The 27,526-nt window shown below is 65.9% G+C and overlaps 3 protein-coding genes across 5 annotated transcripts in view; all 3 read right to left on the bottom strand.

Moving 5' to 3' along the window:
* Positions 1-314: 314 nt before the first annotated feature.
* TAF10 (TATA-box binding protein associated factor 10) lies at positions 315-1,991 on the bottom strand. Its single transcript, XM_064705089.1, has 5 exons — positions 1,796-1,991; positions 1,426-1,577; positions 1,166-1,230; positions 943-1,057; positions 315-475 (listed from the first exon to the last, which is right to left on the bottom strand). The coding sequence occupies exons 1-5, from the start codon at positions 1,974-1,976 to the stop codon at positions 386-388; spliced, it is 603 nt and encodes a 200-aa protein (XP_064561159.1). The 5' UTR covers positions 1,977-1,991; the 3' UTR covers positions 315-385.
* A 180-nt stretch (positions 1,992-2,171) lies between these two features.
* TPP1 (tripeptidyl peptidase 1) lies at positions 2,172-8,088 on the bottom strand. Of its 2 annotated transcripts, none has more exons than XM_064705051.1 (13): positions 8,018-8,088; positions 7,368-7,463; positions 7,161-7,300; positions 6,939-7,089; positions 6,661-6,782; positions 6,185-6,375; positions 5,800-5,998; positions 4,048-4,236; positions 3,901-3,973; positions 3,540-3,660; positions 3,274-3,432; positions 3,024-3,161; positions 2,172-2,424 (listed from the first exon to the last, which is right to left on the bottom strand). In XM_064705051.1, exons 1-13 carry the CDS (start codon positions 8,026-8,028, stop codon positions 2,284-2,286), a joined length of 1,731 nt encoding a protein of 576 aa, XP_064561121.1. In that variant the 5' UTR covers positions 8,029-8,088; the 3' UTR covers positions 2,172-2,283. The 2 variants fall into 2 exon arrangements, with proteins under 2 accessions (XP_064561121.1, XP_064561112.1); XM_064705042.1 differs by having other exon boundaries at positions 7,967-8,040.
* Positions 8,089-11,168: 3,080 nt separating this feature from the next.
* Positions 11,169-27,526, bottom strand: part of DCHS1 (dachsous cadherin-related 1) — a 45,706-nt gene continuing 29,348 nt past the window's right edge. For both annotated transcript variants that reach the window (XM_064705101.1, XM_064705111.1), the window contains 14 exons: positions 27,027-27,123; positions 26,691-26,848; positions 24,354-25,188; positions 23,546-23,785; positions 23,023-23,148; positions 22,565-22,774; positions 21,182-22,045; positions 20,597-20,710; positions 19,374-19,585; positions 19,079-19,233; positions 17,796-17,926; positions 17,049-17,335; positions 16,349-16,487; positions 11,169-16,126 (listed from right to left, as the gene is read on the bottom strand). In XM_064705101.1, the coding sequence (XP_064561171.1) occupies positions 13,512-16,126; positions 16,349-16,487; positions 17,049-17,335; positions 17,796-17,926; positions 19,079-19,233; positions 19,374-19,585; positions 20,597-20,710; positions 21,182-22,045; positions 22,565-22,774; positions 23,023-23,148; positions 23,546-23,785; positions 24,354-25,188; positions 26,691-26,848; positions 27,027-27,123 (6,183 nt within the window). In that variant the 3' untranslated portion in view covers positions 11,169-13,511. The remainder of the gene's footprint in view (positions 16,127-16,348; positions 16,488-17,048; positions 17,336-17,795; positions 17,927-19,078; positions 19,234-19,373; positions 19,586-20,596; positions 20,711-21,181; positions 22,046-22,564; positions 22,775-23,022; positions 23,149-23,545; positions 23,786-24,353; positions 25,189-26,690; positions 26,849-27,026; positions 27,124-27,526) is intronic.

Here is a 27,526-nt window from a genome sequence, read left to right on the forward strand (position 1 = left end):
CCCACAGCACCCTGTGGTGCCCAGCACAGGAAGGGCAGATGGGCACAGGGCCCCTCGGGAGCTGCCTGCTGCAGGACGGGTGGGCTCAGGTCCCGTCCCTGGCTCCATTTGCAGTGCAGCTCACAGGGCATTCCCTTGGGAGGCAAGGGGCAGTTCAGGGAAGGAGGAGGAGTGCTGGGCAGTTCCTGTCCCCTCAGCCCACTCTGCTCCAGCACTGTCGGGAGCACGGAGCCCCCTGTGACGGGCAGAGGGGGACGAGCATGTGGAGGAGCAGGGCCAGCACTGGTGGGCGCAGGCACAGGAGCAAGGCTGCCTTCCCACCAAACCCTGCGAGGTGTTTAATGGCACCGACACGACCCCTGCACACTGCCCAAGCTCCCGTGCTCTACGTGAAGTAGTGTGGCTTCTTCACGTTGATGCCGTACTCGGCCAGCGCCGGCGTCAGGTCCTCCATGGTCAGCGTGTACTTCTTGTCCTGGGGACACGGGGCAGGGGTCACAGCAGGGACAGCCGGGGCTGTGGGACCCCCAGGGCACGTGGACATGTCCCCCTCCCAGAGGAGCTGCTGGGCAGCACTGGGGCATTCCCATCTCCTGTGTCCTGTTACCCTGTGCCCTCAGACATCCCCAGACACCCAGCACCCAATCCCATTGGCCTTGCAGAGCCCCTGCACCCCAGACATGGCACTAGGAGGGTCCCGGGACCCCTCACTCCAGCTCCTCCCCAAGCCCAGAGCTGCAGCCACTGTTGGGGTGGGGGGCACCAACGTGTGCCCACAAGCTCCGTGTGCCCCCTCGTGTCCCCGCCAGCCCCTGCCCACCTGCAGGGATGCACCGTGAGCCCGGCAGGCTCTGGGATTCCTGCAGCCCGTGTTCCTGCCCTGGGGGGCTGCAGGCTCAGCCCCGTGCCAGGAGGGCTCCCCGCCTGCCTCGGTGCCCTCACCTTGCTCTTGCTGCGGGAGCTGCCCGAGGCCGTGCCCTTCATCTTGCAGTGCTGCAGCGCGTCGTTGGCGATGTCCGAGATGAACTTCTGTGCCGCCAGTGAGATCAGGCGGATTCTGCGGGACAGGGCCGGTGTCAGCGGGGCGGCAGGGACCCGCGGGCCCCTCTGCCGGAGGGTGAACCCCCGCGGGGCTCCTGGACCCCCCCGCCCCGCGGCCACTCACATGCGGGGGTCTGAGGCCTCAAACCCCGCCCGGTTCAGGTAATACCCCGTGACGGCATCCGGGATCTGCGGAGGGAAGAGTTGGAACAGCTCCAGGGCGCCGCGGGAGCGCTTCCACATCCTGTATCCCGCGGCACGGGAGCGCCCCGTGTGCCGGCACCGCCCCGTGCCCCAGCACTACGGGACCTGCCCCGCGCCCCGGCACCGCGGGACCTGTCCCGTGTCCCGTCCCGTCCCCCAGGAGCCGCGCTGTGTCGGTACCGTGGGCGTGTAGTCCTCCAGCTGCATGAGGAAGTCCACGAGCGGCGTGGTGGATACCACGGGCTTCACGTCGCCGTTGGCCGCGGGCGGCACGTACACGCCGTTAGACATGGCCCCGTCCGGGGGGGCGGCCACGGCCGCGGACACCGGCACTGCGGAACAGCACGGTCAGCGCCGGGAGCCCCGCCGGCACCGGCACTGCGGGACAGCACGGTCAGCGCCGGGAGCCCCGCCGGTACCGGCACAGCACGCTCAGCGGCACCCGGACACCCGCGCCACCGGACGCCGCTCCCCGGCCAGAGTGCCTCGGAGCGGCCCGCGGGGCTCCCGCGCCTGGGGCCCATCCGCCGCCGGCCCCACCGCGACTCACCGGGCCCCCTCGCGCCGGCCGCACAGCCCTCGGTGGCCCGCGCCGCGCCGCCCCCCGCAGCCGGCGCCGCCCCGGGCCCGGCGCTGCCCACGGCAGCCGGGCTGGGCTTGCTGCCCTCGGCGGGGCCTGGCGGGGCCGCCGGGGCGGCGGGCGCGGGGTCGGGATCGGCGCTGCCGCTCATGGTCCCGGCACCAGCCTCCGCTCCGCGCCTGCGCGCGCCCACCCGCTCGATTGGCCCCGCGGCCCCTCCGCCCCGCCCCTCCTGACAGCCCATTGGCTCTCTCGGGCCCCCGCCCCGCCCCCATTGGTCCCGCCCTCCGACGCTTACGGCCCCGCACGCCCCCTGGCGGAGGCGCGGACACAAACAGAGACGGTGGGCGGGGCTTGGCGTGTTTATTGCCCCGCCCCGCCCCCGGTTCCGCGGCCTTCACCGTCCGGTGGCGTTCGGTTCCGCTGTCCGGTGCCGCTGTCCGGCCACGGCGCCCTGCTCAGCGCGGCCCCAGCGCCCGCAGCAGGCGCGGGAAGTTGGGGGTGCCCCAGCCGGTGACCGGGTCCCAGGCGGGGGTGGCGCAGAAGCCCTGGCCCTGCACGGTGCCATCCAGGCAGGACAGGTGGCAGCCCTGGATCACCTGCGGGGACAGCCTCAGTGCGGAGGCTCGGGGACCCCCCGAGTCTCGGGACAGAGACCTCCGGAGCCCAGGAGCCCCACACAGCCCTGGGATAGGGACCCCAGGGCACAGGGACCACCCGGGACAGCACAGGGACCCTGCCTGCAGTACCCGGGAACCAGGGACAGCCGTCCCTGCCATCCCTGAGACGGCAATCCCAGGGACAGGGGCCCCAGACATCTGACACGGGGACCCGCACAACGCCCCCCATGGCACAGGGTCCCCTCGGGACACGGGCAATGTGGAACCCTGGCACCTCTGCAGCCCCTGAACGCTGCTGCCCCAGCCACACGAGGGGACCTGACCCACAAAGCTCACAGGAGCCCATGGACAACCCTCCCATGGGAAGGACAAGGGGAACACCAGGACACCCCTCCCATGGGAAGGCCATGGGGACTCTGTCCTGCCCCAGGCACAGCTCTGGGAGCAGGAGCCCCAGGACAGCCCCTGGAGCACACACGGCCTTCCCAGCCCCACGGACAGGCCCGCCCCAGGCCTCAGCCCCACACCTCAGGACACCCAAGTCAGCCCCCAGCAGAGCCCCTCCCTGCCCCACTCACATCGTAGAAGGCATCACCGAGCCCTTGTTTCTGCAGCTGGTAGAGCGCCGGGTTGAGGAAGCCGAGGGGCGGCAGCCCCCGCTGCAGGCGCCGGTCGTTGATCAGTGCCACCATGCCTGCCACCACCGGCGTGGACGCCTGCGTGGGCACAACCCCATCAGCCCAGGCCTGCCACGCCGAAGGCAGCGGGGCATGGGCTCCTTACCAAGGTGGTGCCCCAGACCCAGGGCAGCGGGGATGAGCTCCTTACCGAGGTGCCCGAGACCCAGGGCAGCGGGATGCGGTTTGTCACCACCCAGTAGTTGTCGGAGAGCGCGGCCAGGTCGGGGTAGGCGCGGCCGCTGCTGTTGTAGTAGGAGCTGGGGGGCAGCTTGGAGGCTGAGCGCAGGAAACGCCCGACAGCAGCGGCCTGGGGATGGCACAGCCCGTGGGCATCCCCACTGCCCACTGTGCCCACTGCCCCGTCCCCCCAGCCCTACCCCTGCAGCCCCGGGCTGGCAGCACAGGGGTCCCTACCTGGTACTCAGGCATGGGGAAGACATTGCTGAAGCCGCCCCCGCTGATGTAATCTGTCACCTCCTCTGTCACCAGGAAGGGGTTCTTGAAGGACGTGCCACCCACCGTGGTGACGTAGGGGCTGGGGAAATGGGGACACTGCAGGTGGGCACACGGCTGCCTGGGCCTCAGCAGCCACCAAGAGCCCCCTCTGGTACCACAGCCTTGCCCCACAAACCCAACCAGCCCCTGGAGCTGCACAGGCTGCACCTCTGGGGTCTGTAAGAAGTTGGTGAGGACCCCAGGTGATCTTGGAGGTCTCAGACCCCGTGGGGCTGGGGCTGGCTGTGCCCCGGGGGCTGCACTGACCCCTGGCTCCCACCTGGAGGCCGGGAAGCTGGGCCGGAACGTGTGGTTCCCGCTGTGCTCCCGCCGGCAGCCAGCACCGTCGTCACCTGCCGGCACAGAACAGGTGACAGGGGACCCCCTGGCACCGGGCAGCCCCTCCCCAGCCCCAGCCCGGCCCCACCTGAGGCAAAGAGGATGGTGAGGCCGCGCGCCGCCGCCTTCATGAACTCGGTGTTGACGCGCTCCATGTAGGCGTAGGACAGGCTGTCCTCGTCGTCCCCGTAGCTCACCGAGTGCACCCAGGGCACTGAGGACATGTTGCTGAGCAGCACCAGCCAGGCCAAGAAGGGCTCCTGGCTCTCATGGCGCCCTGCAAGGACATGGGGCAAGGGACACGAGGATAAGTCCCCTGACATCAGGGATGGGGGACAGAGAGGAGCCCTGCCTCAGCAGCACCAGCACCTTCCTACAGGGCAGGGCAGCCCCAAGTGCTCCTTCCTGTGGGCCACAGAGCCACAGCACACCCTGGAGCTCCGTGAGCTCAGCCTGGGGCTCCTCACATTGGCACTGAGCTCCAGCTCAGCCCATGGGCTTGGCAAGAGGGCCATCGTTAGGCCAGGACAGGGGGCTGCACTCACACCCCTCTCCAAGACTCTGCCCAGGGCTGCAGCCACGGGGGCACCTGTGGACCCAGCAGGGCCTCGGCTCCTCCTGTGGCAAAGGTGCCAGCAGAGTGGTGCATGTGCCACCTCCACACATTCCACCTGCCCGGTGCCTCCCTGCCCTCCAGCCTCGCCACTGGGCGGGGGGCACAGCCCCAGCCACCCCCACTGACTCTCAGCCACCCACACCAGTGCACCTGCACCTGCCCACACCTGCAACTGTGTCAGGGCGGAGGGAAGGGCAGCACCCTGCTGCCACTGTCACCATCAGGGACAGGGCCACTGTCCTGTGGCGCTCACCTGCCCAGCCAGTTCCCAATCTGGGACACTGCCCCTAGCACCGTGCCCTGTTTGTGTTTGTGCAAGCTGTTTGGCAATTTGTTTTCCCCAGTTCCCTCACTCTCCCTCATCTGCTGCCCTGGGAGACTCGTGGGTGGGAGCTGAGCTACAGCACAGCTGGAAATCCCCAGGGGAGGAGGGCTGTGCCCTCCTTCATGGGACCTGAGCAGGGCAGCTGCTCTGCGTGGTGCCAGCAATGAAATCCCTGCTCCAGGATACCCTGGGCGTGGAAGGTTCACACAGTTCACAGTCACTGCACACAGCAGAAGTGACATCCCCGGGAGCTGGGAGTGCGGGGCCAGCTCTGACTTGGGGAGCACACAGGGAGCACTCACAGCAGCTCGGAAAGGCCCTGGGGCTGCTCTGCAGCCAGCTGTGTGCGCAGCCCTGCAGCTCTGCCCCCACCTGGGGCTGCACTGCAGCCAGCTGTGTGCGCAGCCCTGCAGCTCTGCCCCCACCTGGGGCTGCACTGCAGCCAGCTGTGTGCACAGCCCTGCAGCTCTGCTCCCACCTGGGACTGTCCTGCAGCCAGCTGTGTGCGCAGCCCTGCAGCTCTGCTCCCACCTGGGACTGTCCTGCAGCCAGCTGTGTGCACAGCCCTGCAGCTCTGCCCCCACCTGGGGCTGCACTGCAGCCAGCTGTGCACAGCCCTGCAGCTCTGCCCTCACCTGGGGCTGCACTGCAGCCAGCTGTGTGCGCAGCCCTGCAGCTCTGCTCCCACCTGGGGCTGCACTGCAGCCAGCTGTGTGCGCAGCCCTGCAGCTCTGCTCCCACCTGGGGCTGCACTGCAGCCAGCTGTGTGCGCAGCCCTGCAGCTCTGCCCTCACCCCTCCGAGCACTCCCCTCTCCCGTTCCAGCCCCCTCCCTCACACCCCCAAGTGTTCCCTCCTCCCTCTGGGTGCCCCCCTGCCCCTCGGGCTGCTCCCCAGTACCTGGATTGCTGAAGACCCAGGTGGAGACGTTGGCCCCCGTGCTCATGATGTACTCCACATCCAGGCTGGCCTCCAGCCCGGCTTTGCCACGGCCCTGGCGCCCCACCACCCGGTCCACCTGCGTGCGGTGGGCAAAGCCGCTGCCAAACAGCTGCATGAACTCGGCCAGGTCAGCCTGGTGGAAGTACTGCTCGAGGAACTGCGGGACACAGAGGGACAGGCTGCCTCCTCTCGAAAAAACAAGGTAACATCGTGATCCTGGCACAGGCAATCGCCCAGCACAGCTTTGTACAGCAGCCACCGAGGGACACCCAGCTGTGCCATGACCCCTGGACCAGCACCAATCCCTGGGACAGCCACGGCACACAGAGCGGGCAGGGGTTACCTGTGCACAGGCCTGGCTGTTGTTGGGCAGGAGCCCCACGTCCCCTCCTGTCATGTTGTATCTCTGGCGCAGGACGGCCGGTGTCACGCCCAGGTGGAATGACGCTCGTGCCAGCTGTGGTGCCAGCTGTGGCTCCTTCCTGGCCCTGCTGACCGCCTTGCGCTCCGTGGGGAACCGGTGCAGCCCACCCACTGCAGCAGAGCACAGGGGGACAGGAGGGGCCGTCAGGGCACAGAGCCCTGGGAAGGCAGGACAGAGCCCTGGGCTCTCCATCACTGCCCCATTACTGCATGGGCAGGCCGGCAGCAGGGCCTGCATTGCCCAGCCCTGCAGCCCTGGCCCAGGGAAGAGCCTCTGCTGCCTTCCACGGCTGAGCCCCAGCCCCAGCCCAGCACGCCCTGCACCTTTCACTGGATCCCACGGAGCAGGGCTCTGCAGGAGGCTCCGCAGCCTCACCTCCCACAGGGGGGACCTACCGAAGTCCAGGTGCTCGGCGAGCTCTGCAGGGACCGTGTAGGGCAGCGGGGACCGCACCAGGCTCTGCTGGCCCTGCACGTAGCGGTGGAACTCGGCCCCGGGGAGCAGGCGCTCGGCCGTGCTGCAACACAGGGACAGCGCTGGGACACAGGGACAGCCACCAGGGAGTGAGGCTGCACAAGGACACAGGGACAGCCAGCACAGGATGGGACAGTAGTGAGACACAGGGACAGGCACCACAGGGCCAGCAGAGCAGGTTCCAGCCCTTGGAGCTCACCTTGCAGGCAGGTAACACTCCAGAAAGTCAAGGGTGGTGACACTCCGGCAGTCCTCTACACCATGGCCCTGCAACCACTTCAGAACTGTCATCAGCGTGGCTGCGGAAGGCTGGACCAAGTCCCTGAGCTGCTCCAGGGACAGGTACTGCCCTGGGGGGCACACAGGGGTCAGATCCCCTCACGGGCCCCGGGATCCAGGGCCTCAGGGACGGGGCCGTTACCGTATCGCGGGGACCGGGGGTCGGACACGGCCTGGACCAGGCGGGCGAGGCGGGCGGTGCTGCGCTGCCGCAGGGCGAAGGTCAGCTGCACCGGCTGCCCGGGATCCACGCGGCCGGCGTGGGCCCAGCCGGGGGGCACGCTGCGGGGAGGCGGTCAGCGGGGCGGCACCGGCACCGGCACCCGGCCCGGCCCGGCCCCGCACCTACCGGAACGGCTGATCCCGCTCCAGCTCCAGCGCCAGCCCCGGCGCGCAGCTCCAGGCGGCCGCACACAGCGCCAGCACGGCGGGGACCCCCCAACACCTGCAACGGGCTCAGGGGAGCACGGGAGCGGCACAGCCCGGGGGAACCGGGACCCGGAGCCCATCCGGCTGCGCCTCAGCCCGGGCCTGGCCTGGGGAGCGCCGCCGGAGCTCCCGGGTCCCAGCACCGGGGAGGGAGCCTGTCTGACCGTGGGGTCTGGGAACGCCCCTGACCCCCGGGCCCTCACACCGGGTAACCCCGCCTGACCCCCGGGCCCTCACACCGGGGAACCCCGCCTGACCCCCGGGCCCGTCCTCACCGGGGAACCCCGCCCGACCCGCGAGCCCTCACACCGGGGAACCCCACCCGATCCCCGGGCCCGTCCCCACCGCCACCCGGGAGCCCCACAGAGACCCTGAGCCTCCGTCACCCGGGAGCCCCGCCGGACCCCTGCGGTGCCCATCGCCGGGGCCGGAAGGCGCCCTCGCCCCGGTAGCGCCCCCGCCAGCGCGTGGGGTGTCCCGGTGTCCCCGTGCCGGGGTGCCCCGCTCCGTGCCCGTTACCCCCGCGCCATGCCGCCCTGCCCGGGTGTCCCCCCGCTCGGTGCCCGTTACCCCCGCGCCATGCCGCCCTGCCGCCGGTCACGTGCGTGTGCGGGCGCGTGACTCCCGCCACGTGGGGACACCAAAACAGCGCCACGTGATCGCCGTCACGTGACGGGCGGAGCCGCGCGCCGGCACCGGGGCGGGACCGGGCCCGGTACCGGCACCGGCGGAGGTTGGGGCGTTGGGGCGGGCCCGGCCCGGCTCCGGGGGGCACTCGCTGCTGGCCGGCCGCCCCGAGAGGCGGCTCACACACGGCCCCGGCCGCCCCCTGTTGCCGCCCGTCTCCCGGCGGGATGGCTCGGACCGGGGGCTCGGCGAGGGCCCGTGTCGGGCTCCCGGGCTGCCACCGGGGCAGGGCTCCCTGCGGGGCTGATGGTCCCGGGCTCTGCGGCGGGCGGAGAGCCCCTTGTGAGGCCGGGGGTCCCGCCCGGGTCGGGGGTCCCGTGCAGGAGCGGCTGCTGGCAGCAGCGCAGGAGATACACAAACCATAATAACCATTACGAACATCAGCTCCAGACACCACCCTCGAACAGGAAACCAAACGCTAAGAACTTCGAAACTTGGGACCAATGAGCCAATGGATTTCTGTGTGTTTTGACTGTATGAAATATGTGGAAAATCTAGTAAAATTCATGTGTCATGGAATGATTTTCTCTGCACAACCCAGGACATATGTAGATGAAACGATTTCTGTTGCACATCCTGGCCAGAACAAAATCCTGGCCAGAATACAGTAATGCCCTGATTCTCTAACAGTAAAAACGTTGTTGGGAGTTTTTTGGTTTTCCTGCAGTTTCGGTGACAAGCCCAGTCACACGGCACATCCCACGGCTCCAGCCGTTCCCAGCTGTTTTCCTGCGTCTGCAGAGCGGGGTCCGGGCCAGGAAGGGACAGGCAATGGGAAAACCACCTGCCCGGCCGTGGCTGCCAATCCCCCGCACTGGAGCAGCGCCAGAGGCGTCTGTTCCTGCTCCCCTGTGCTGCCCTGCCCTGGCAGCCCGGGGCTGGGGGGCTGCGTGCCCCATGTGCAGTTTGGGGATGGGCCCTAAGTGGGATGGGATTTGCAGGGGATGCTGTCTGGCTCTGTCTGGACAGCTGGGATTAAGGTGGCCGGGCAGAGCTAATCGTGTTAGCGAGCATCTGCTGCTGCTGGCCCGGTGCTGGAGGTCAGGGGGCCTCGGAGTCCCCTGGCTGCGGCCTCGCTCCCCACACCTCGTGTGCTGCTCCTGCAGATGGGTAAAGCGAGTCCCTGCTGTGGGCAGCTGGGCTTTCCCGAGGCCAGGAATGCCAGGGGAGCACTGAGGGCAGCCAGGAACGCCAGAGGAGCACTGAGGGCAGCCAGCATGGCCAGGAATGCCAGGGGAGCACTGAGGGCAGCCAGCATGGCCAGGAATGCCAGAGGGGCACTGAGGGCAGCCAGCATGGCCGGGAACAGCAGAGGGGCACTGAGGGCAGCCAGCATGGCCAGGAATGCCAGGGGAGCACTGAGGGCAGCCAGCATGGCCAGGAACAGCAGAGCAGCACTGAGGGCAGCCAGCATGGCCAGGAATGCCAGAGGGGCACTGAGGGCAGCCAGGATGGCCAGGAATGCCAGGGGAGCACTGAGGGCAGCCAGCATGGCCAGGAATGCCAGAGGGGCACTGAGGGCAGCCAGGATGGCCAGGAATGCCAGGGGAGCACTGAGGGCAGCCAGCATGGCCAGGAATGCCAGAGGGGCACTGAGGGCAGCCAGCATGACCAGCAATGCCAGAGCAGCACTGAGGGCAGCCAGCATGGCCAGGAACGCCAGAGGGGCACTGAGGGCAGCCAGCATGGCCAGGAATGCCAGAGGGACACTGAGGGCAGCCAGCATGGCCAGGAACGCCAGGGGAGCAGTGAGGGCAGCCAGGATGGCCAGGAATGCCAGGGGAGCACTGAGGGCAGCCAGGATGGCCAGGAATGCCAGGGGAGCACTGAGGGCAGCCAGCATGGCCAGGAATGCCAGGGGAGCACTGAGGGCAGCCAGGATGGCCAGGAACAGCAGAGGGGCACTGAGGGCAGCCAGCATGGCCACTGTGCCCCAGCAGGGAGCTGGAAGGGGTCGGGTGGGGATGGAGGAGCAGAGGGAGCCCCAGGGACACCATCAGGGACAGGATGGCCCTTTGCCCCCTGCCCCGGCTGTGCTGGCCTGTGCTCACCCCTGTCAGAGCAGGGGGACAGGAGAGCTCCCCTGGGCCCAGAGCTGCCAGCAGGGCTGGGGGGGCTGCAGGACAGGCTGGGGATGTGCAGGACAGGAACAGGCTGGGGATGTGCAGAACAGGCTGGGGATCTGCAGAACACGCTGGGGCTGTGCAGGATTCGCTGTGGGGTGTTGGAATCAGAGCTGAGGACAGGGAGCACACAGGCTGGTTTGGGGAAGAACAAGAACAAAAGGAAAGCAGGGAAGGCAGGATGGAAGTGGCTGATCACATGTAGGTGGTTGATGGTCACTGCTGGGTCTGGCCACATCCGACACCTGACGGCTGCACAGCCACTCCTGGGTGTCCAGCTCTGTTTCCCGGGGTTGGGGACACTGTTTGGTGAGGGGAGCCTGTGTGGCATCTGGAGATCAGCAAAGAGCCCTGTGCGTGCCTGTGTCACCCAACAGGGACAAGCAGAGCGAAAGCTGCTGGGCAGACTGCTGGGAGCACTGGGATCCCCAGGGCAGTCTGTGTGTGCCGGCTGTGATGAGGCCGTGCCTTGGGGAATTTGTGTGTCCAGGTGTCCTCAGTGGGGATCCAGGAACGTGAGGTACCTGCTGGGCAGATGACGTGTCCAGGTGTGGCTGCTGCAGCCCTGGGGGCCTGCACTGCCCTGCCCACAGCCCCCACCAGAGCCAGGGTACGGGATGGGATAGGGATGCCCGTGGCACGAGGTACCAGCTGTGTGCACGTGTGAGACATGCCTGCATGGAAACACACCCAGCCTGGCTGCTGGACAGCCCCGGGGCCATGGTCCCGCTGCAGCTCCACTGACCCCTCAGGAAATGGACTCGGCAGGACGCAGCCATGGACGTGGGACCAGAGCCTGGCCAGCCCCCCGTGAGCCCTGCGTGGGGCAGATCCAGCATGCCCCCACCATCGGCCCCATGGATCACGGTGCCAGCCTGGCAGGAGCCCAGGGCAGCAGGGATGGGGCGGTGTCTGTACAAACGTGTGGTTTATTAAGGCATTTTTGAGACGTTGGCACTTGGGTTCAGGCTGCACCGAGCGGCCCCTGCGCAGCCGCGGGCAGCGCTGGCACATGCAGCTCCACGAGACACAATACAAAAGGTACAAACGAGTAAAAACAGCAATTGTAGTACAATGTGTAAAAATAAATAACTGGGGGCTCAGTGACCCCAGCCCAAAGCAGGGTGCGTGTGTCTGGCCCTTCCTGTGGCGTGCAGGGTGACCCATCTGTGTCCCCACCCCAGATGTGCAGTGCAGCTGGGCAGCGTGGGCAGCACAGGGCCAGGGGCACCCAGCATGGGACTGGGGGGCACCGGGTAGCCCTAGAGTGCCCCCACAGTCCTGGGGATCACAGGACACCCCCAGAGTGTCCCTACAGGGCCTGGGGAGAACAATGTGTCCCCACAGTGCTTGTGAGCAGGACACAGAGGGGATGGGGTGCCCACCCCAAGAGCCTCTGTGGGCTGTCCCTGTGCCAAGGCAGAACCATCTCCCCCTCCCAGGGCACCCCAGGCCCCTGTGGGTCCCCAGCAGAGTGGGCATGGCCCTTGGTGGGACCCCCTGTCACTGTTGCAGGTGCCTGTCCCCTGTCACTGCCCCGTGCCCAGGACAGCACCTGGGACCAGCAGCATGTGCCAGGTCCCCATGGCACAGCGGGGATGGATGAGAGGCTGACTGTGACACGCGGAGCTGCAGCCACAGATGGTTCTTCCTGGGACGGGGGGACGGGCAGAAGTGATGCATTTGTCTGCTGGGTCTGGGGAATGTGTGAAGGGAAGGAGCTTCCCCCCGGCTCTGCTCAGGCACGGGGTGTCCCCCGACCCCCAGACACACCCTGAGCAGACTGGGCATTCAGGGCTCCGTGGGGCACCCATGGCCGTGCAGGGATCACAGAGCCCAGGGCTGCTGTGGGGCACCCATGCCCTTGCAGGGATCAGAGCCCAGGGCGGCACTCCCAGGGAGGGCTGTGATGTGGGAGCAGCTCCCGGTGAGCAGCGGGCTCAGGGAGAGCCGGGTGGGTGGGTGTGCTGCGGGTGTGACACTGCCTGTGTGTGTGAGTGGCCGTGCACGGTGCTGGGAGGAGATGGGCACCGGCCCCGTGCCCACAGCATGCACGACGGGGGTGCAGGGCAGCCCCACACAGGGGCTTCTGGCACCCTGACCATGCTCTGCAGGTGGCCAGACTGTCCTGGGAGGCAGTCATGCGACAGGGCCCGGGGAAGGCCAGATGCCCAGCGTCCCACTGTGGCTGTCAGAGAACATGCTGGGTTATGTGGCTTTTTGGGGCACCATCTCCCACCTGTGCTGACAGAGAACACGCTGGGTGATGTGGCTTTCTGGGGTCACCTCCCACCTGTGCCCCTGCAGCTGCAGGCTGCCTGCCGGGCCGAGGGTCACAGCAGCCGTCCCCACTGCTGCCTGAGGGTCACAGCAGCCATCCCCACTGCTGCTGAGGCTGGGCTGGCCCTGTCAGCTGCACACAGCTCTGCCGGCCCCACTGTGCTGCCTGTGCCTGGGCACTGTCCCTGCCTGGGGCGCTTGCCCAGAGAGGCACCTGCTCCCAGGAATGGGATTCCCATGCTGGGCATGGCAGGCGCCTCCCTCCCAGACCACAGGAAGCATCCTGAAGTTCTGGCAGGAGATTCCCTGGATGTGTCACCTGCAGTGGGTAGCCAAAGGGCTGGAGAGACCTCAAAGGCTCTCCTGTCCCTGCCCAGGCACAGACAGGCAGCAAGGTGTGGGCACTGCTGCCTCCTGCTGCAGCCAGCCCGGTGAGTGTCCCCTCCCGGACAGGGGCCAGGCTCATTCCCACAGGCAGCATCCGTGCCCCAGGGCATTGCCCCTGCCCAGGACATCACCCCCGGCCACGGGGCAAAGCCCCCTGCCCTGGGAGCTCCGAGGGTCGCAAGGGAAGGCTCAGGGTCCTCCTGCACCCAGGCTGCTGCCTGGCCCTGGGCAGGGCAGGTCTGCGCCTCCAGCCCCTCAGCTCCCGGAGCACCAAGTACCGTGAAGCACCATCGTGCCCAGCACCCATCTGAGCCACGTGGACCATCACCCCGGGCCAAGCAGCACACGGACCATCACCCCGGGGTGCCAGCACTGGGGTCAGCAGTCCATAGGGCACCAGCCAGCACAGGCTCTGCCAAGCGGTGGGGAGGGACAGGGGCCACGGTCCCCGAGGGCATGGGCAGTCCCAGGGCCCAGGCCAGGCCCAGCGCTGGGAGCAGGATGAGCGCCCATTTTAGCAGCCCTGGGCTGGGCCCCTCTCCGGCCCCACGGCTGCGGGCTGGGGCAGAGGAGTCCAGGGCCCAGCTCTAAATCCGGAGCTCGGCCTCCTCAGGGGGCTCCAGCGAGTGCTCAGCACTGATGGTGGAGGTGGACGGCCCCTGCGAGATGCCGAAGGGCGAGACCACCGGGGAGCGGGCGGCCAGCGGGGACAGCGACGGGGAGAAGCTGGGCGACATGGCGGAGGACGAGATGGAGCCCTCGTGGCTGATGGGCGAGCGGCGCAGCGAGGACGGGTGCGGGAAGGTCCTGCCTGGCGGCGGTTTGGGGGGCACGGACTTGGCACCCGGATGGGCCACTGAGGTGATGAGGGGCGGGGGGTCGATGCGGGGCTTGGGCTCTGCCTTGGGCTTGGCTGGGAAGGGCTTGCGCAGGGAGCTCTCATCCTTGAGGCGGGCGATCTCCGTGAAGACGCTGGCCAGCGGCTGGAACTGGGGACACCAGTTGAGCAGGTAATCCCAGTTGTAGCTGCCGCGGAGCTCCTCATCGCTGGCCACGATGGCGGTGAGCGAGCCCTCCACGGAGGGCTTGCCGTCCTCGGGGAAGGCGTAGTCCTGGGGCTGCGAGGAGACGCTGAGGCCGCAGCGGACGCCCAGGAAGGCGCTGCCCCCCCCGTCCTCGCGGTACAGCTGCAGCGGCGGCCCCGGCAGCAGCAGCCCAGAGCCCTTCTTGCTCTTGAACCACTGGGCGCTCTCCAACGCAGCTGGCTCACAGGAGATGTCGGAGAGCTGGTCAGCATCCTGCTGGATGCCAGAGTCAGGGCCGCGGGCAGCGATGTGCTCCTGCATGGAGGCTGTGATGCTGGCCACGCGTGGGTACTCGTTGATCATCCGTATCTCGTCATCCTCAGCGGCTTCGGCAGAGCCACGGCCGCTGGAATGCGAGGGGTCCAGGGAGCCGCCCCGCGTGTAGGGCCCCGCCGGCTCAGTCCCGTACCCTGGCAGCGCCTGGTGGTAGATGTGCTCGGCCCCGGGCAGCGCTGGCTCATCATGGCCCAGCTTCTGCAAGGACCCGCTCTGCGCACGGGCCAGCGCCCCCTCTGCCTCTGCCTTCTTGTGGCCCCGGCGCTGCCGGGAGCGCACCAGGGCCAGCACGATGGCCACGGCGGCCAGCACCACCACAACGCCCAGCGAGGCGGCCACGGCCACCAGCAGGAGGTTGAGGTCGGGTGCCAGGCCAAAGGAGGTGTGCGTGACGTCGATGGTGACCTGCGCAGAGGCCACACGGGAAGCAGGCAGGGGGCTGCGGGCCTGCACCTCCAGGCTCATCTCCCGTGGCTCCCTCTTGGCGCGCCCAGCCCCGGCTTGGGGCTGGCTGTCCACACGCAGGTAGATGGAGCCTGTGGTCTGGTTGATGGCAAAGTATGGTGAGGGCTTTGCCAGGGTGTACAGCACAACACCGTCAACCCCCTCGTCCTCATCCGTGGCCAGCACCCGCCCGATGCTCTGCCCTTTGCGCGCGCCCTCAGGCACCTCGAAGTTGAAGGAGGGGCTCAGGAAGATGGGATCATACTCATCTTCCCCCGTCACCAGCACCCGCACAGTCACAGTGGCCGAGGCATTGCCGGCGTCGGTGGCCCGAACCAGGAGCTGGAAGGCTTTGGCTCGCTCGTAGTCAAAGGTGAGGCGGGAGCGCAGCTCCCCAGAGCTGCCATTGACAGCAAAGGCGTCCCGGCCGTCCCCCGTGCTGGGGTCCCCCAGCGCCTGCTCCAGCACCACGTACCGCAGCTCCCCAAAGGCGCCGCTGTCGGCGTCCACGGCGCGCAGCGTGGTCACCAGCGTGCCGGGCGGCAGGTTCTCCCGGATGCTGGCGCTCAGCACCTCCACCGGGAAGTACGGCTTGTTGTCGTTGATGTCCTTCACCTCGATGGCCACGGGCACCAGCGCAAAGTGCCCGCCCGGCGTGTCCGTGGCCCTCACCACCAGCGTGTGCAGCGCCTGGGCCTCCCGATCCAGCGGCCGCGCCAGGCTCAGGGCGCCCGTGCTCTCGTGCAGCTGGAACAGCCCGCGCTGGTCCCCCGAGCTGATGGTGTAGCGCACGCGGCCGCGCGGCCCCGAGTCGGCGTCGTGGGCGGCCACGCGCAGCAGCTCGGTGCCGGGCAGCGCGGCCTCGCTCACCGCCGCGCGGTACTCGGCCCGGCCGAACACGGGCGGGTTGTCGTTGACGTCCTGCACCGTGATCAGCACGGGCACGGTGGCGCTGCGCTGTGGCACGCCCCGGTCTGAGGCCGCCACCGTCAAGTTGTACACCGGGATGGCCTCGAAGTCCAGGGGCTCCACCAGCACCAGGGCTCCCTGCGTGCGGAGCTGCCCCCCGGCCCGCGCCACCCGGCTCTCCACCTGGAAGGCGTTGCCGCCGTTGCCGCTGACGATGGTGTAATCAAAGCCGGCGTTCTCCCGGGACAGGTCGGCGTCGCCCGCCTCCAGCATCAGCACGGTGGTGCCTGGGCGCAGGTCCTCGGGAACGCTGGCGTTGTAGCACAGCTCCTGGAAGCGAGGGCTGTGGTCGTTCACATCCAGAACCTGGAGCTGCACCGTGGCCCAGGATGAGAGGCTGGGAGAGCCGTGGTCGCGGGCCTCCACCACCAGGTCCAGGGTGGGCTGGCTGGCGTTGAACTCTACCTGCCGCGTGGTGAAGAGGGTCCCTGTGGAGCACAAGGCCAGGGTCAGTGAGGGAACCAGTGGGAGCTGGGAAGGGTATCAGCTGGAGGAGCATTTGATGTTCACCCTGCTGTGTCTGCTTCACCAGCCACACCAGAAAGTGACCTCCTGAGGGTTTGAACAGAGGCAGGACAGGGGCACTCCCCTCCACAGGCAACCTTAGATTGACCTGTGAGAGAGGCACACAGAGCACCAAGCCCACGCACCATTGCTGGGGTCGATGGCAACATCAGGGCTGGGCACAGCCAGGTGGAAGGTGATGTCCCCATTGCTCCCTGAGTCGGGGTCGGTTGCACTCACAGTGAGGATGACACTGCCAGCAGGTGTGTGCTCTGGCAGCAGCACCTGGAAAAGGAGGAAACCCCAGTCAGCATCTAGTTCCCCCCCACTCAGAGCCCCCAGCATCCCTGAGATGGGGATCTGGGGCTGACCAGGCAGCCAAAGCCAAGCCTCTCACTGGCCAGGGAAACCACACACAAGGAGTTTGTGCTCCTAGACGCTTCAAGCATTCCTGGGGCTCCCCAGTCCCTTGCCTGGGCTTCAGTGCTGCAGCACACACTGCCCAAGCCAGCCTTCAACAGGGACCTGCCCAGGTATCGCCACAAACACTTGTCTGGGCTGGGACCCATTTCCCACCCCCTCTGGCTTCCCCACTGTGCTCATCCATTTCTGCTGGACCCTCTGCACCCAGCTGTGCCCCTTGCAGGGGCTGGTCCCAGGGTCACTCTCTTGGTTTTCAGCTCCTTCAATGCCACAGTGAGAGCATGAGGGATGCCAGGATGCAGATGTGGGTAAGAGAGTGAGACCAGAAGGGGCTCAGACCCATGCTCTGCTTTGTAAGGGCAGGGGGGCCAGGCAGGAGCTGCAGAGGTTGTGTGGGCTGGCCAGCACACCTGGCACCTGTACCTGATAGAAGGCCTGGGTGAAGGTGGGCACGTTGTCGTTCACATCCTCCACGAGGACGGTGAGGTTGGCCTCGGTCTCGTGGCGCGTGTCGGAGGCGCGCAGGGTCAGCGTGTAGCGGCTGCGCTGCTCGCGGTCCAGCGGCCCCGTCAGGGACACGTGGCCCCCGTAGCGCAGCACCCCGAAGGTGTCTGCCACGTCCCCCTCCAGCAGCAGCGTGTAGGACAGGGCCGGGCCCGAGTCCACGTCGTTCCCGGTCAGCTGGGCTATCTGGGTGCCCAGCAGCGTGTCTGTGGGGAGCAGACACGTGAGTGAGCACATCCAGCCCAGCCCTGCCCAGCATACCTGGCTCACCTGGTGGGAAACCAGCTCAGTCCAGAGCCTGAGCACCAGGAAGAGGGGAAGATGCCTTGGGAGAGGGGGATGAGGGGGGAAGACGAAGGTCTCGGTGGCTTGGCAGGACAGGTGGAGGTATGGCATGGGCACAGGGAGTACTGGCTGAGGACGGTGAGCAGGCAGGGCAGTGTCTGCAGCCAGAGTCCCAGACATGGGGCAGGGGTCAGGGCTGAGTTGGTAATTCAGGCTGCTCCCCCAGGACACAGCAGCAGCACAAGGGTCGTGCTTGAGAGCTCGGGGGGCTTCAGCAGGTCAGTGTGATCCACTGTCCTGACAGGGGCTGGCCTGGCCTCCCTGGGGCTCCTCCCCACCCCATGGCACCCCAGCTCTGGCCCTCAGTGCTCCGGCACTCACTCTCAGGGACACGGATCTCCCAGGGCACCGGGATGGTGGGGCTGTTGTCGTTGATGTCCATCACCACCACGGTCAGCGTGGCCGAGCCCATCAGCGGGGGCGTTCCTCGGTCCATCGCTGTCACCACCAGGCTGTGGGCAGGCATGACGTCAGATGTGTGTCCACACATGTGAGGGAGCACCTCACCCATGTACTGGGATATGCACTTGCACCTGCATCACACCTGGGACGTGAACTGCAGGTGTGCACAGGGCTGGAGAGTGTGTGTGCGTGTGTGGAGGGAAATGCACAGCAGCTCAGACCCTGGGGTGATGGATCTGTGCAGGGCATCCTCTGGAGGTGTTTAGGGAAAGACTGCATGCAGCACTCAGTGCTCCAGTCTAGCTGAGAAGGTGCTGACCAGTCACAGGCTGGACTCGGCACTCTCAGATGTCGTTTCCAACCTCAGTGGTTCCGTGATTTGGAGAGCACATGTGGGGCAGTGGGTGTGGTACATGGAGAGCACGGCGGGGCACAGCAGCAGGTTTTTGCACACCTAAGGCATGTGTTGAAGTCTGGAAGGTGTGTGGGCGCAGGCAGAGCACCTTGCGGGGTGCAGGCAGGGGTCTGGGGCTCTCTGGCTGCTGGGGAACACCTGGAGCCTCTCTGGAACGGTGAGGGGTGTGGGGATGGAGGAATACCCCAGACTCCCCCCACAGGGAAGAGGGCAGAGGAACCCCCAGCCATGAGGGCACCTGTGGAGGGGGAGAACACGAACTGGGGGTCCTCATCGGAGCAAGGTGTGAGGGAAGGGCAGGAGAAGCCTCAGATCCACGGCGGGGTGTTTGCCAGCATGTCACATACGTGTGGATGGTCATGTCCAGAGTGTGCACATATGGCGAGGGGCCCAGAGGACCTGTCTGGATGCAAGGGGACATCTGGGGGGGATAGTGCAGGGGTCTGGAGCCATGTGGCAGGACACAAAGGTCCTGTGCTTGGAAGTGGAAGAAATTGAGCAGATGCAGTGTGGATTAAGGAGGCAGGAAGGGGAATGGATGAACCTAGGGCCCTCTCACAATCTCCTCAGCTCTGGAGAGACCTGACTGAGCTATGTGGGCTCATCTTGGCCATCTGGCTCCTGTGTCCTTCACTCCCACTGACCCTCAGCTGTGCTGCCTGATAGAGCATTTCACAGCCAGGCTGGGACAGCTTTGGGGGCACCAAGAACAGTGCTCCCCATGCCCCGGGGCTGTGCTCCACACCTCTGTCCCTGTCCTGGCCTCCCCCAGCTTGGCTGCACTCACCGCGTCTGGGACCAGATCTCTCTGTCCAGGATGGCAGCAGTGGTAATGGTGCCAGTCTGAGGGTCAATGTGGTACAAGCCCGGCATTGGCAGGGACTGGTTGATGGCATAAGTCACCTGCCCATTCGCTCCCTGGTCCAGGTCATCTGCCAGCACCTGCAAAGCCACATGAGATGCAGCTGTGGAGCCCCTGAGGCAGGACTTGTGTGCTGGTGCCAGCCCCAGGCCCATGCAGCCCCCATCCCATACCCCAGCCAGGCCAGGGCTCGGGTGTCCCTGTTTGTGCCCTGCCATACCTGGATGACAGGTGAGTCATAGCTCTGTGACTCCCAGATGAATGCCACGTAGTTCTGCAGCTGGAAGCGGGGCAGGTTGTCGTTCACATCCTGGAGGTTGAGGTTGATGGCCATAAAGCCAAAGGAAGCTGCAGTCTCTGCCTGGATCACCAGGCGCAGCCGGGGGCTGGCCTCGAAGTCCAGGCTGCTGGAGTCCTGCACTGAGATGGCACCTGCAGGGGAACAGAGGGAAGGGGGAGTGAGGTACCAGCACCATCCATCCATCCATCCATCCATCCATCCATCATCCATCCATCATCCATCATCCATCCATCATCCATCCATCCATCCATCCATCCATCCATCCATCCATCCATCCATCCATCCATCCATCCATCCATCCATCCATCCATCATCCATCCATCCATCCATCCATCCACCCTTTCTCAGGTGGACAGGACAGACACACTGAGCTTTTCCAAGCCCTCCCCACACTGCCATCATTCTCCAGAGCTGCCCTGAGTGATGACACCCACACCCTGCTGGGGACAGGCAGCTCCTGCTGCCATTACAGCATGTCACCATCCTCCCATCTGGAGACCTCCCTGAGGCTGTGGAGCAGAAAGAGCTGTTCTACCATGACATAAGCTCATCCAGCTCCGAGCCAGACACCTCACTGCAGCTTTGAGTCCAGTCAGAGCCTTACAAAGTGCTCTGAGGACAGACAGCCACTGCCACCAACCTGAACCGTGGGCAGCCAGGCTGCTGGAGCGACAAGGGGCTGCTGTCCCGCCTGAGGAGGAGGAGGGCAGCCAGCAGGATGTACTGATCTAATTGACAACATTCCTATGGGCACACAGGGACACCCTCCATTATCCCAGGTTGCTCCAAGCCCTGTCCAACCTGGCCTTGGACACTTCCAGGGATGAGGCAGCTTCCCTGGGCAACCTGTGCCAGAGCCTCACCACCCTCACAGGGAAGAATGTTTTCCCCAAATCCCATCTAACCCAGCTCTTGGAGGTTTTGGGAAAAGGTCTCATTATGGGGGACCACAACTGCACAACTGCACTGGGAGCAGTGCTAACAGCCTCTGTTCAGCGACAGGGCAGTGTCCACACTCCAGTACTAACACCTCTCACCGAACTGGTACAGACTATGGACAGTGCTCCTGTGCCCTGGGGCCCCGAGCACCTGAGCAGGCATGAGGCATGAGCAGAGCTCCCCAGGTGTTCCTGGAGCTGTACCTGAGCTGGGCTGGATCAGGAAGGTGTTCCTCTCGTTGCCACTGACGATGCTGTAGGTGATGTGCCCCGAGGAGCCCCCCGTGTGCACGGCCTGGACACTCGCCACCTCAGTGCCTGGGAGAGCAAAAGGGCATGAAGAGACAGAGCCTGGGAGCACGTGGCAAAGGGTCAGGGTGACGCAGGGCAGCACGTGCTGAACCACAGGAGCACTGCTCTGCCTGAGGACACTGGGACAGGGGACTGAAGAGCTAAGGTTAATGCTGGGCTGGGAGCCTGGTGTCATGGTGCATATCCACGGCTCCTCAGTGGTCTCACTGTGACCCTGGGGACCTTCTGGGAGCACTTGGGCACCTGTGGCTGCCTACAGTGATCTGAACACACTCAGGCCAGCCCACAGGGACACCACCCTGACCAGCCTGGGCACCACTCAGACCCTGCAGCTCCTTGGGTCTGCCCAAAGCACAACAGGACTTCCCCAGACCCCGCAGTGCTCTCTGGTCAGAGTTCCCCACAGCGCTGCTCCCACCTCCCCTCGTGCCCTGTCCCATTCCATCCCAGCACTTTCTGGTCACTGTCCGTGGGTACCTGGGGCGGCATTTTCGGCCAGGGCCACGTCTCTGGTGCTGCGAGGGAAGCGCAGCCCGCGGTAGGGCTCCTCCTGCACGTGGATCACCACCACGCCCGTGGAGGAGAGCGCCGGCTGCCCCAGGTCCATGGCCAGCACGAAGAGCGTGCGCTGGCGCTGGCTGAGGGCGCCCAGGGGCTGCAGCAGCTGGATGTCCCCCGTGTAGGAGTTGATGGCGAAGGCGGAGCTGGGGCTGGCAAAGCGGTACAGGATGGAGGCGTTGGCGCCCGCGTCCCGGTCCTCGGCCCTCATGGTGGCCACCACCTGCTTGAGGGGCGTGTGGCGGGACAGGTTGACGGTGAGCGGGCTGTGCAGGAAGGCCGGCACGTGGTCGTTGACGTCCCGCACCACGACGGTGACGCGCACGGCGGCGCTGCGGGGCTCCCAGGGCGCCGCGTCCACCGCCATGGCCAGGAAGCTGTAGCTGGGCTGGCGCTCCCGGTCCAGGGCCTGCGCGCTGCGGAGCCGCCCGCTCTGCGGCTCCACCTGGAACATGCCCAGCGACTCGTTGCCCAGGTAGTAGGAGACCTGCCCATTGGTGCCCTCATCCGGGTCCTCGGCCGCCAGCTGCAGCACCAGGGCGCCGACCGGCAAGTCCTCTGGCACCTCCACCGTGTAGCTGGCCTGAGCAAAACTGGGGGCGTTGTCATTGAGGTCCAACACCTGCACGGTCACCGACATGGTGGCACTGCGTGGCGGGGAGCCGTGGTCCTGCACCACTACAGTGAGGCTGTAGGAAGCAATTTGCTCTCGGTCGAGGGCATGTGCGGTGGAGAGGACACCAGAGACGGGGTCTAGGCTGAAATCCTGCCCAGGGTCTCCACCTAAAAGAGAAGGGGGGAAGCAACAATGCAGCATGCCTGTAATTGGAATGAGAAAGGCCCTGGAAAGCATGGAGCCCAGCACCATGGGATCTGGCAGGGTGGGTAGAGTGAGCCCCAGTGGGAGCAGACTCCTTGGGCTACCTCCATATGAAGAACTGACTCTAACTACTCACAGGCTACTGCTGCTGCCATGGGGAGTTGCCAGGCAGCCTGTGGCAGGATACAGCAAAAATCTGACCTGGCAACCTGTGAATTAACAGGTCAGAGCAGCCAGGAGAGGTGTGGAACTGGTCTAAGGCTGGGGAACTAGACACCAGCCTGGGGAATGAGCAGGGCAGCCTGTCCAGATCTCAGGGTGCTCTTCACTGGGGACAGAGAGCTGAGAGATGACAGCAATGCCATGCAGTTGGCAGCACGAGAAAGCTGACGTGGAATGGAACTCCTGCAGTTGATGTCCCCAGATCCAGGGGAGCCCAGGGAGAAGTCCCTGCCCAGTCCCACGCTCCCAGTGCATCTCACCTGCCACCCGGTACTCCAGGCGTCCGTTCTCCCCACCATCAGGATCAGTGGCCCGCAGGGTGTAGAGTGCCACACGACTCTGGTTCTCAGGAACCTCTATGGAGCAGGACTCCCTCTCCAGGAGGGGTGCATGGTCATTCTCATCCCCCACGGTGACCCACACCGTGGCCTTGGTGAGGCTGGGCGGCAGGCCGGCGTCCCGCGCATACACTGCAGGACAGCGAGAGCACCAGAGGGTGACTGGGAGCTGCAGCCATAGAGCCCGTGTGCCAACACCCAGGCACCCACACGGGCAGCCAGGCATATGAGCATTGGCACTCCTGCAGCCCCAAACCGCCCCACAGCCCTGCTGTGCCCTCCTCTCTCCCTCCCTCCCCATGGCCTGCCCTCTGCAACACTCCCCACGCCAGCACCAGAATCCCTGTGTGCCCTCCTGCCCGCTGCCTCCCCTTGCTTACCTGTCAGCACGTGCTGCTCCTGCTCCTCCCGGTCCAGGGGACGCGTGGTGACAATGAGCCCCGTCTGTGGGTGGATGGAGAAGGGCCCCCCCGAGAGACCCCCATAGGACACCTGCCCGTTGGCACCTGCGGGCACAAGGGTGCTCTGAAGGCAGCCCAGCAGCAGCCCCAGCGCCTCGTTGGGCTCCTGCACCTCCTGGATCTCATCTGGGGAAGGTGGGCTTGCTCCCTGGTGGCAGAGGTGTGTGTGGGGGTCCCAGCCTAACCCAGCTGCTGGCAGGCCAAGGAGAGCCCACAGAACAAAGGCCACGGGCCAGGGGACCAGAGGGAACCACAGGTTCCATTCCCACCCTCTCCCAGGATTCAGCCCACCTCCCACCTCCAGGCCAGGTGCTGGTCCTTCCCTCTGGTCAGCCAGGCTCTCCAGACTGGCAGAAGGGAGCAGGGCATGCCCAGGCCTGGGGCTGCATTTCCAGACAGGCCCCGAAGGAATTGGGCAGCTGACCCTGGCCTGCGTCCTCACCCAGATCGCGGTCCGTGGCCAGCACCTGCAGCACCGGGCTGCCGGCCGGCAGGTTCTCCATGATGTGGGCCTGGTACTCGGGTTTCTCAAAGACAGGAGCCTCGTCGTTGACGTCCAGCACCAGCACGGACAGCAGCTGTGTGGCTGAGAGCCGTGGGAAGCCGTGGTCCACGGCCACCACCGTCAGGTTGTGCTGGGCCACCTCCTCCCGGTTCAGGGCCCGCACGATGGAGAGGGCACCTGCGGGCACAGGAGAGGGCAAGCTGGCACCAGGGGCACTGGGACCTATGCCTCGGGACTACTGTGGGCTGGAGGACAGATGGCTTTCAGGAGACAGCAGCACTGTGCCAACCAGATGCTGTGCTTGGCACTCCCTGCACCCCCAGCCTCCCTCCTGGGGCTCCCCAGCCCACAGCCTCTGTGTTCCCACACACCGTGCAATGTCCCTGTGTACCCCTGCACCCTCCTCAGCCTCCGGCTCCCAGGATCCCTGCCATCACCTCTGCACGCTTCCAGCCCTCACACACCGTGCAATGTCCTCGTGTACCCCTGCACCCTCCCCAGCCTCCGGCTCCCAGGATCCCTGCCGCCACCTCTGCACCCTCCATGTTCCCACACACCGTGCAATGTCCTCACATACCCCTGCACCCCTCACTCTCCAGGATCCGTACCCCAGATCCCAGCCCACACACCTCATGCACCCTCCATGTTCCCACACACCGTGAATGTCCCTGTGTACCCCTGCACCCTCCCCAGCCTCCGGCTCCCAGGATCCCTGCCGCCACCTCTGCACGCTCCCAGCCCTCACCGGTGCTGGGGTTCAGGTGGAAGCGGCCATCAGCGTTGCCTGCTCGCAGGGAGTAGCTCACGCGGCCGTTCTCTCCCAGGTCGCTGTCCTGGGCCACCACATGCAGCGCCACGAAGCCCGTGGGCTGGTCCTCCATGACGCTGACGGTGGCCGGCGAGAGGAAGACGGGCGCGTTGTCGTTCTCGTCGGTGACGAACACGCGGGCGGTGACGGCGGCCGAGCGGCGCTGGCTGACGTTGCGGGCCTGGTCCGTGGCCTCCACCACCAGCAGGAAGGCGGCGGCGGCCTCGCGGTCGAGGCCCTGGCGCAGGCTGAGCTGCCCCGAGCGGCCGTCCAGCTGGAAGGGGGCTCCGGGCGGCTCCAGGTGCAGCAGAGCATAGCGCACCTGGCTGTTGGGGCCCACCCCATCCCCGTCCAGCGCCTGGAAGGTGAAGATGGAGGAGCCAGCCTGGGCGTTCTCAGGCACCACAATGGTAATGGGGTCTTCGGGGAAGGTGGGGGCCTGGTCATTGCAGTCCTGCACGTGGATGTGGACCAGCACCAACCTGCTGGAGGGATAGCCGTGCTGCGTGTCCTCAGCACTCACCTGGAGCACGTGCCGTGCCCCGGCCTCATAGTCCAGCTCACGGGCAGCGTAAATCTCCCCTGTCACACTGTCAACCACAAAGGTGCCGTCCCCACCGCCTCCTACCACCGTGTAGGTCAGCTGTCCTCGGGCAGGGGCGTCCGGGGGGGCCACTGAACCGATCACAGACCCCGGCTTGACCCCCTCGAGGGGATGCAGGGTCAGCACGGTGGCATCAGGCCGGGGCAGCACGCGGGAGGATGGCAACACCTGTGAGGAGAGAAGGAGTGAGGGGCACGCACGGGGGGCTGTGTGCCAGGGCACACAGCTGGAACACAGGAGGGTCCCTCTGCTCCTCTGAACACACTCTACATGTGAGGGTGCCTGAGCCCTGGCACTGGCTGCCCACAGGTGGTGGAGTCTCCAGCCTTGGAGACAGCCAGAAGTCACCAGGCAGCCCCATGTGAGCAGGGGGCTGGGGAAGGTGACCCTCACAGGTGCCTTTCCTCAGCCCCTCTCGGGCTCTGTGCCTGGGTCTGATCCTGCAAAGTCAACGGACGGCAGCAGAAACAATTCTGCAAACATAAGCGAGAGTGAATGAGAGGTCACGCTCATCCTGACGGGAGGCACAGAAAGGGAACCCAGTATGACCCCGAGATAAATAAACACCATCACTAGTTTTATTAAAGATACTGGAGTTAATTTGGGCATGAGGTGCACTCGCAGATGGGAGAGAGGATGCTGCAAAGGCCACCACAGCATGACCTGAAGGGAAAACCCACTGAAGAAGCACATTCCTGTCAAGGAGCTGAGGAAAACGGGAGTAACAACAAACCTGTCAGCCCAGAGGGGACCAAACCCAGTGACTGTCCAGCAAATATCTATTACAGGGATGCAAACCAGCATGGTGGGGATGGCCAGCCTAGCCTCAGTGCTCTGGAGGCTGCAGAACAGCTCTGATGGCAAGAACAGTTACAGACATAGTGTAATGAGGAAATGGTATAAAACATTGTGCTGGTGGCTGAAGGCAGTTGTGGCAGGCTAACACCAGCTCCACTCCTCAAGGGAACGTGCTGTATCAGACCCACCTGGGCTAGAACTCAGCTCTGGAGCTCCCACACTAGCAAGGGACAGGCACAGAGTGGGGATGCTGTGTGACAAAGGAGTGAGAGACCAGCTGGCTCAAGGGAGCAATGGGCAATGGCTGGAGGTGGCACAGCAAGGACAGTCAAACGGCCTTGGCAATTGCAAGGACATGGAGGAGAAGATGTGAAACAACGTTCAGTGGGAGTGCCTTGGTGGGGGGAACCAGAGCCTCTGCTGTAAAAGGAAGCTCATCACTAACTGTAAAGAAAGGATGTAGCTGTGTGGGCAGCAGCAGGCAGGGAGCACCAAAGTGACACAGACATGAGGGGCACCCTGCAGGTCAGAACACTGGTTTCAGCAGACCCTGGGAAGAGTGGAAGTCTCTGTGCAGGGAACGTCTGTGCAGGGTATCTAGGACAGGGTCAGCTGTCTAAAGCCTGGAGAAGGCAGAACTGCAATTGTCAGTTCTTTGGACATGAGAACAGGTGCAGGGTCATCCCTTCCCATCCAGGCTCTCCCTGTGGATTTTAGGGCTGGATCAGCAGCTGAGCAGGAGCAGAGGGGGCTCAGGGATGAGGGTGGGCCGAAAGGCTGCCAGGCGTGGACAGTGCGCTCCAAGAGGCGAGCGCTGTGCAGGTGGCACGGGGACAAGAGGAGGGGGCGTGCGGGGGCAGGAGGGGCTGTACCTGCACACGGACGATGGCTGTCGTGCTGCGGGGCGCTGTGCCGCGGTCGCTGGCCGTCACTGTGAACAGGTACTCGGCGCGTTCCGCCCGCCGCAGCACCGCGGCCGTGCGCAGCTCGCCCGTGGCCGCGTGCAGGCTGAACCGCTCTGCCCAGGCCCCTGCGGACACAGCGCAGCGTGGCACGGGGAGCACGGGCAGGGCGCCAGGGAGGGAGCGTGCAGGGGGATCCCGGCAGCGGGCACCATCGCCCGGGGGACGGCTGCCGGGCGGGGACGGGAGCGCGGGTTTGCTGCTGCCGGGCAGGGCAGCGTGGGTTTGCTGCTCTGCAGCTCGTACCTATCAGCGAGTAGGTGATGGTCCCGTTCTCCCCCTCGTCAGGGTCCTTGGCCTGCAGGGAGGCGACCAGCAGTCCCGATGGCTTCTCCTCCAGCACCTGAGCACGGCACAGGAAGCAGTTGAGGGGCACAGGAAATCGCTCAGACCACCCCACAGCCCCCAAGCATTGGCATGACCCAATGAGCTCTGCACCATCCTGCACCAGCCCCACACCTTCCCCACAACACAGACTCCCCACAGCACCCGCAGTCTGTGCCTGAGGCTGGGAACACAGAGGAGCCCACGGCAATTGGCCAGGGAGGTCCTGCCTGACCAGCCCTCCTCCCCTTGTGTCCCGTTTAGCAACCCACTGGGCAGGCTGGGGGCACACGGAGGAGGGCACTGCTTCACCCTGCTACACCCAGAGCCTCTGCAGGCTGCTCCTGCTCCTCCCCGCCCCAACAGACACCTTCAGCTGGAAATGCCCATGGTGAGCCCTCACAGCCCAGTGCCAGCCCCCC

This window comes from Zonotrichia leucophrys, chromosome 1 (assembly GCF_028769735.1).
Source record: "Zonotrichia leucophrys gambelii isolate GWCS_2022_RI chromosome 1, RI_Zleu_2.0, whole genome shotgun sequence".
Taxonomy (NCBI): Eukaryota; Metazoa; Chordata; class Aves; order Passeriformes; family Passerellidae; genus Zonotrichia; species Zonotrichia leucophrys.

Bases quoted from the DNA above. Each gene is read 5' to 3' on its own strand.
- TAF10 (XM_064705089.1), bottom strand. From the start codon at position 1,976: ATGAGCGGCAGCGCCGATCCCGACCCCGCGCCCGCCGCCCCGGCGGCC. The intron at 1,578-1,795 runs GTGAGTCGCGGT...GCTGTTCCGCAG, and splicing joins GGCCGGCGCGAGGGGGCCCG to TGCCGGTGTCCGCGGCCGTG. The intron at 476-942 runs GTGAGGGCACCG...CCGTGTCCCCAG, and splicing joins GCTCCCGCAGCAAGAGCAAG to GACAAGAAGTACACGCTGAC.
- TPP1 (XM_064705051.1), bottom strand. The intron at 6,376-6,660 runs GTAGGTCCCCCC...GCTCTGCTGCAG, and splicing joins CGCCGAGCACCTGGACTTCG to TGGGTGGGCTGCACCGGTTC. The intron at 3,162-3,273 runs GTAAGGAGCTCA...GTGCCCACGCAG, and splicing joins CCTGGGTCTCGGGCACCTCG to GCGTCCACGCCGGTGGTGGC.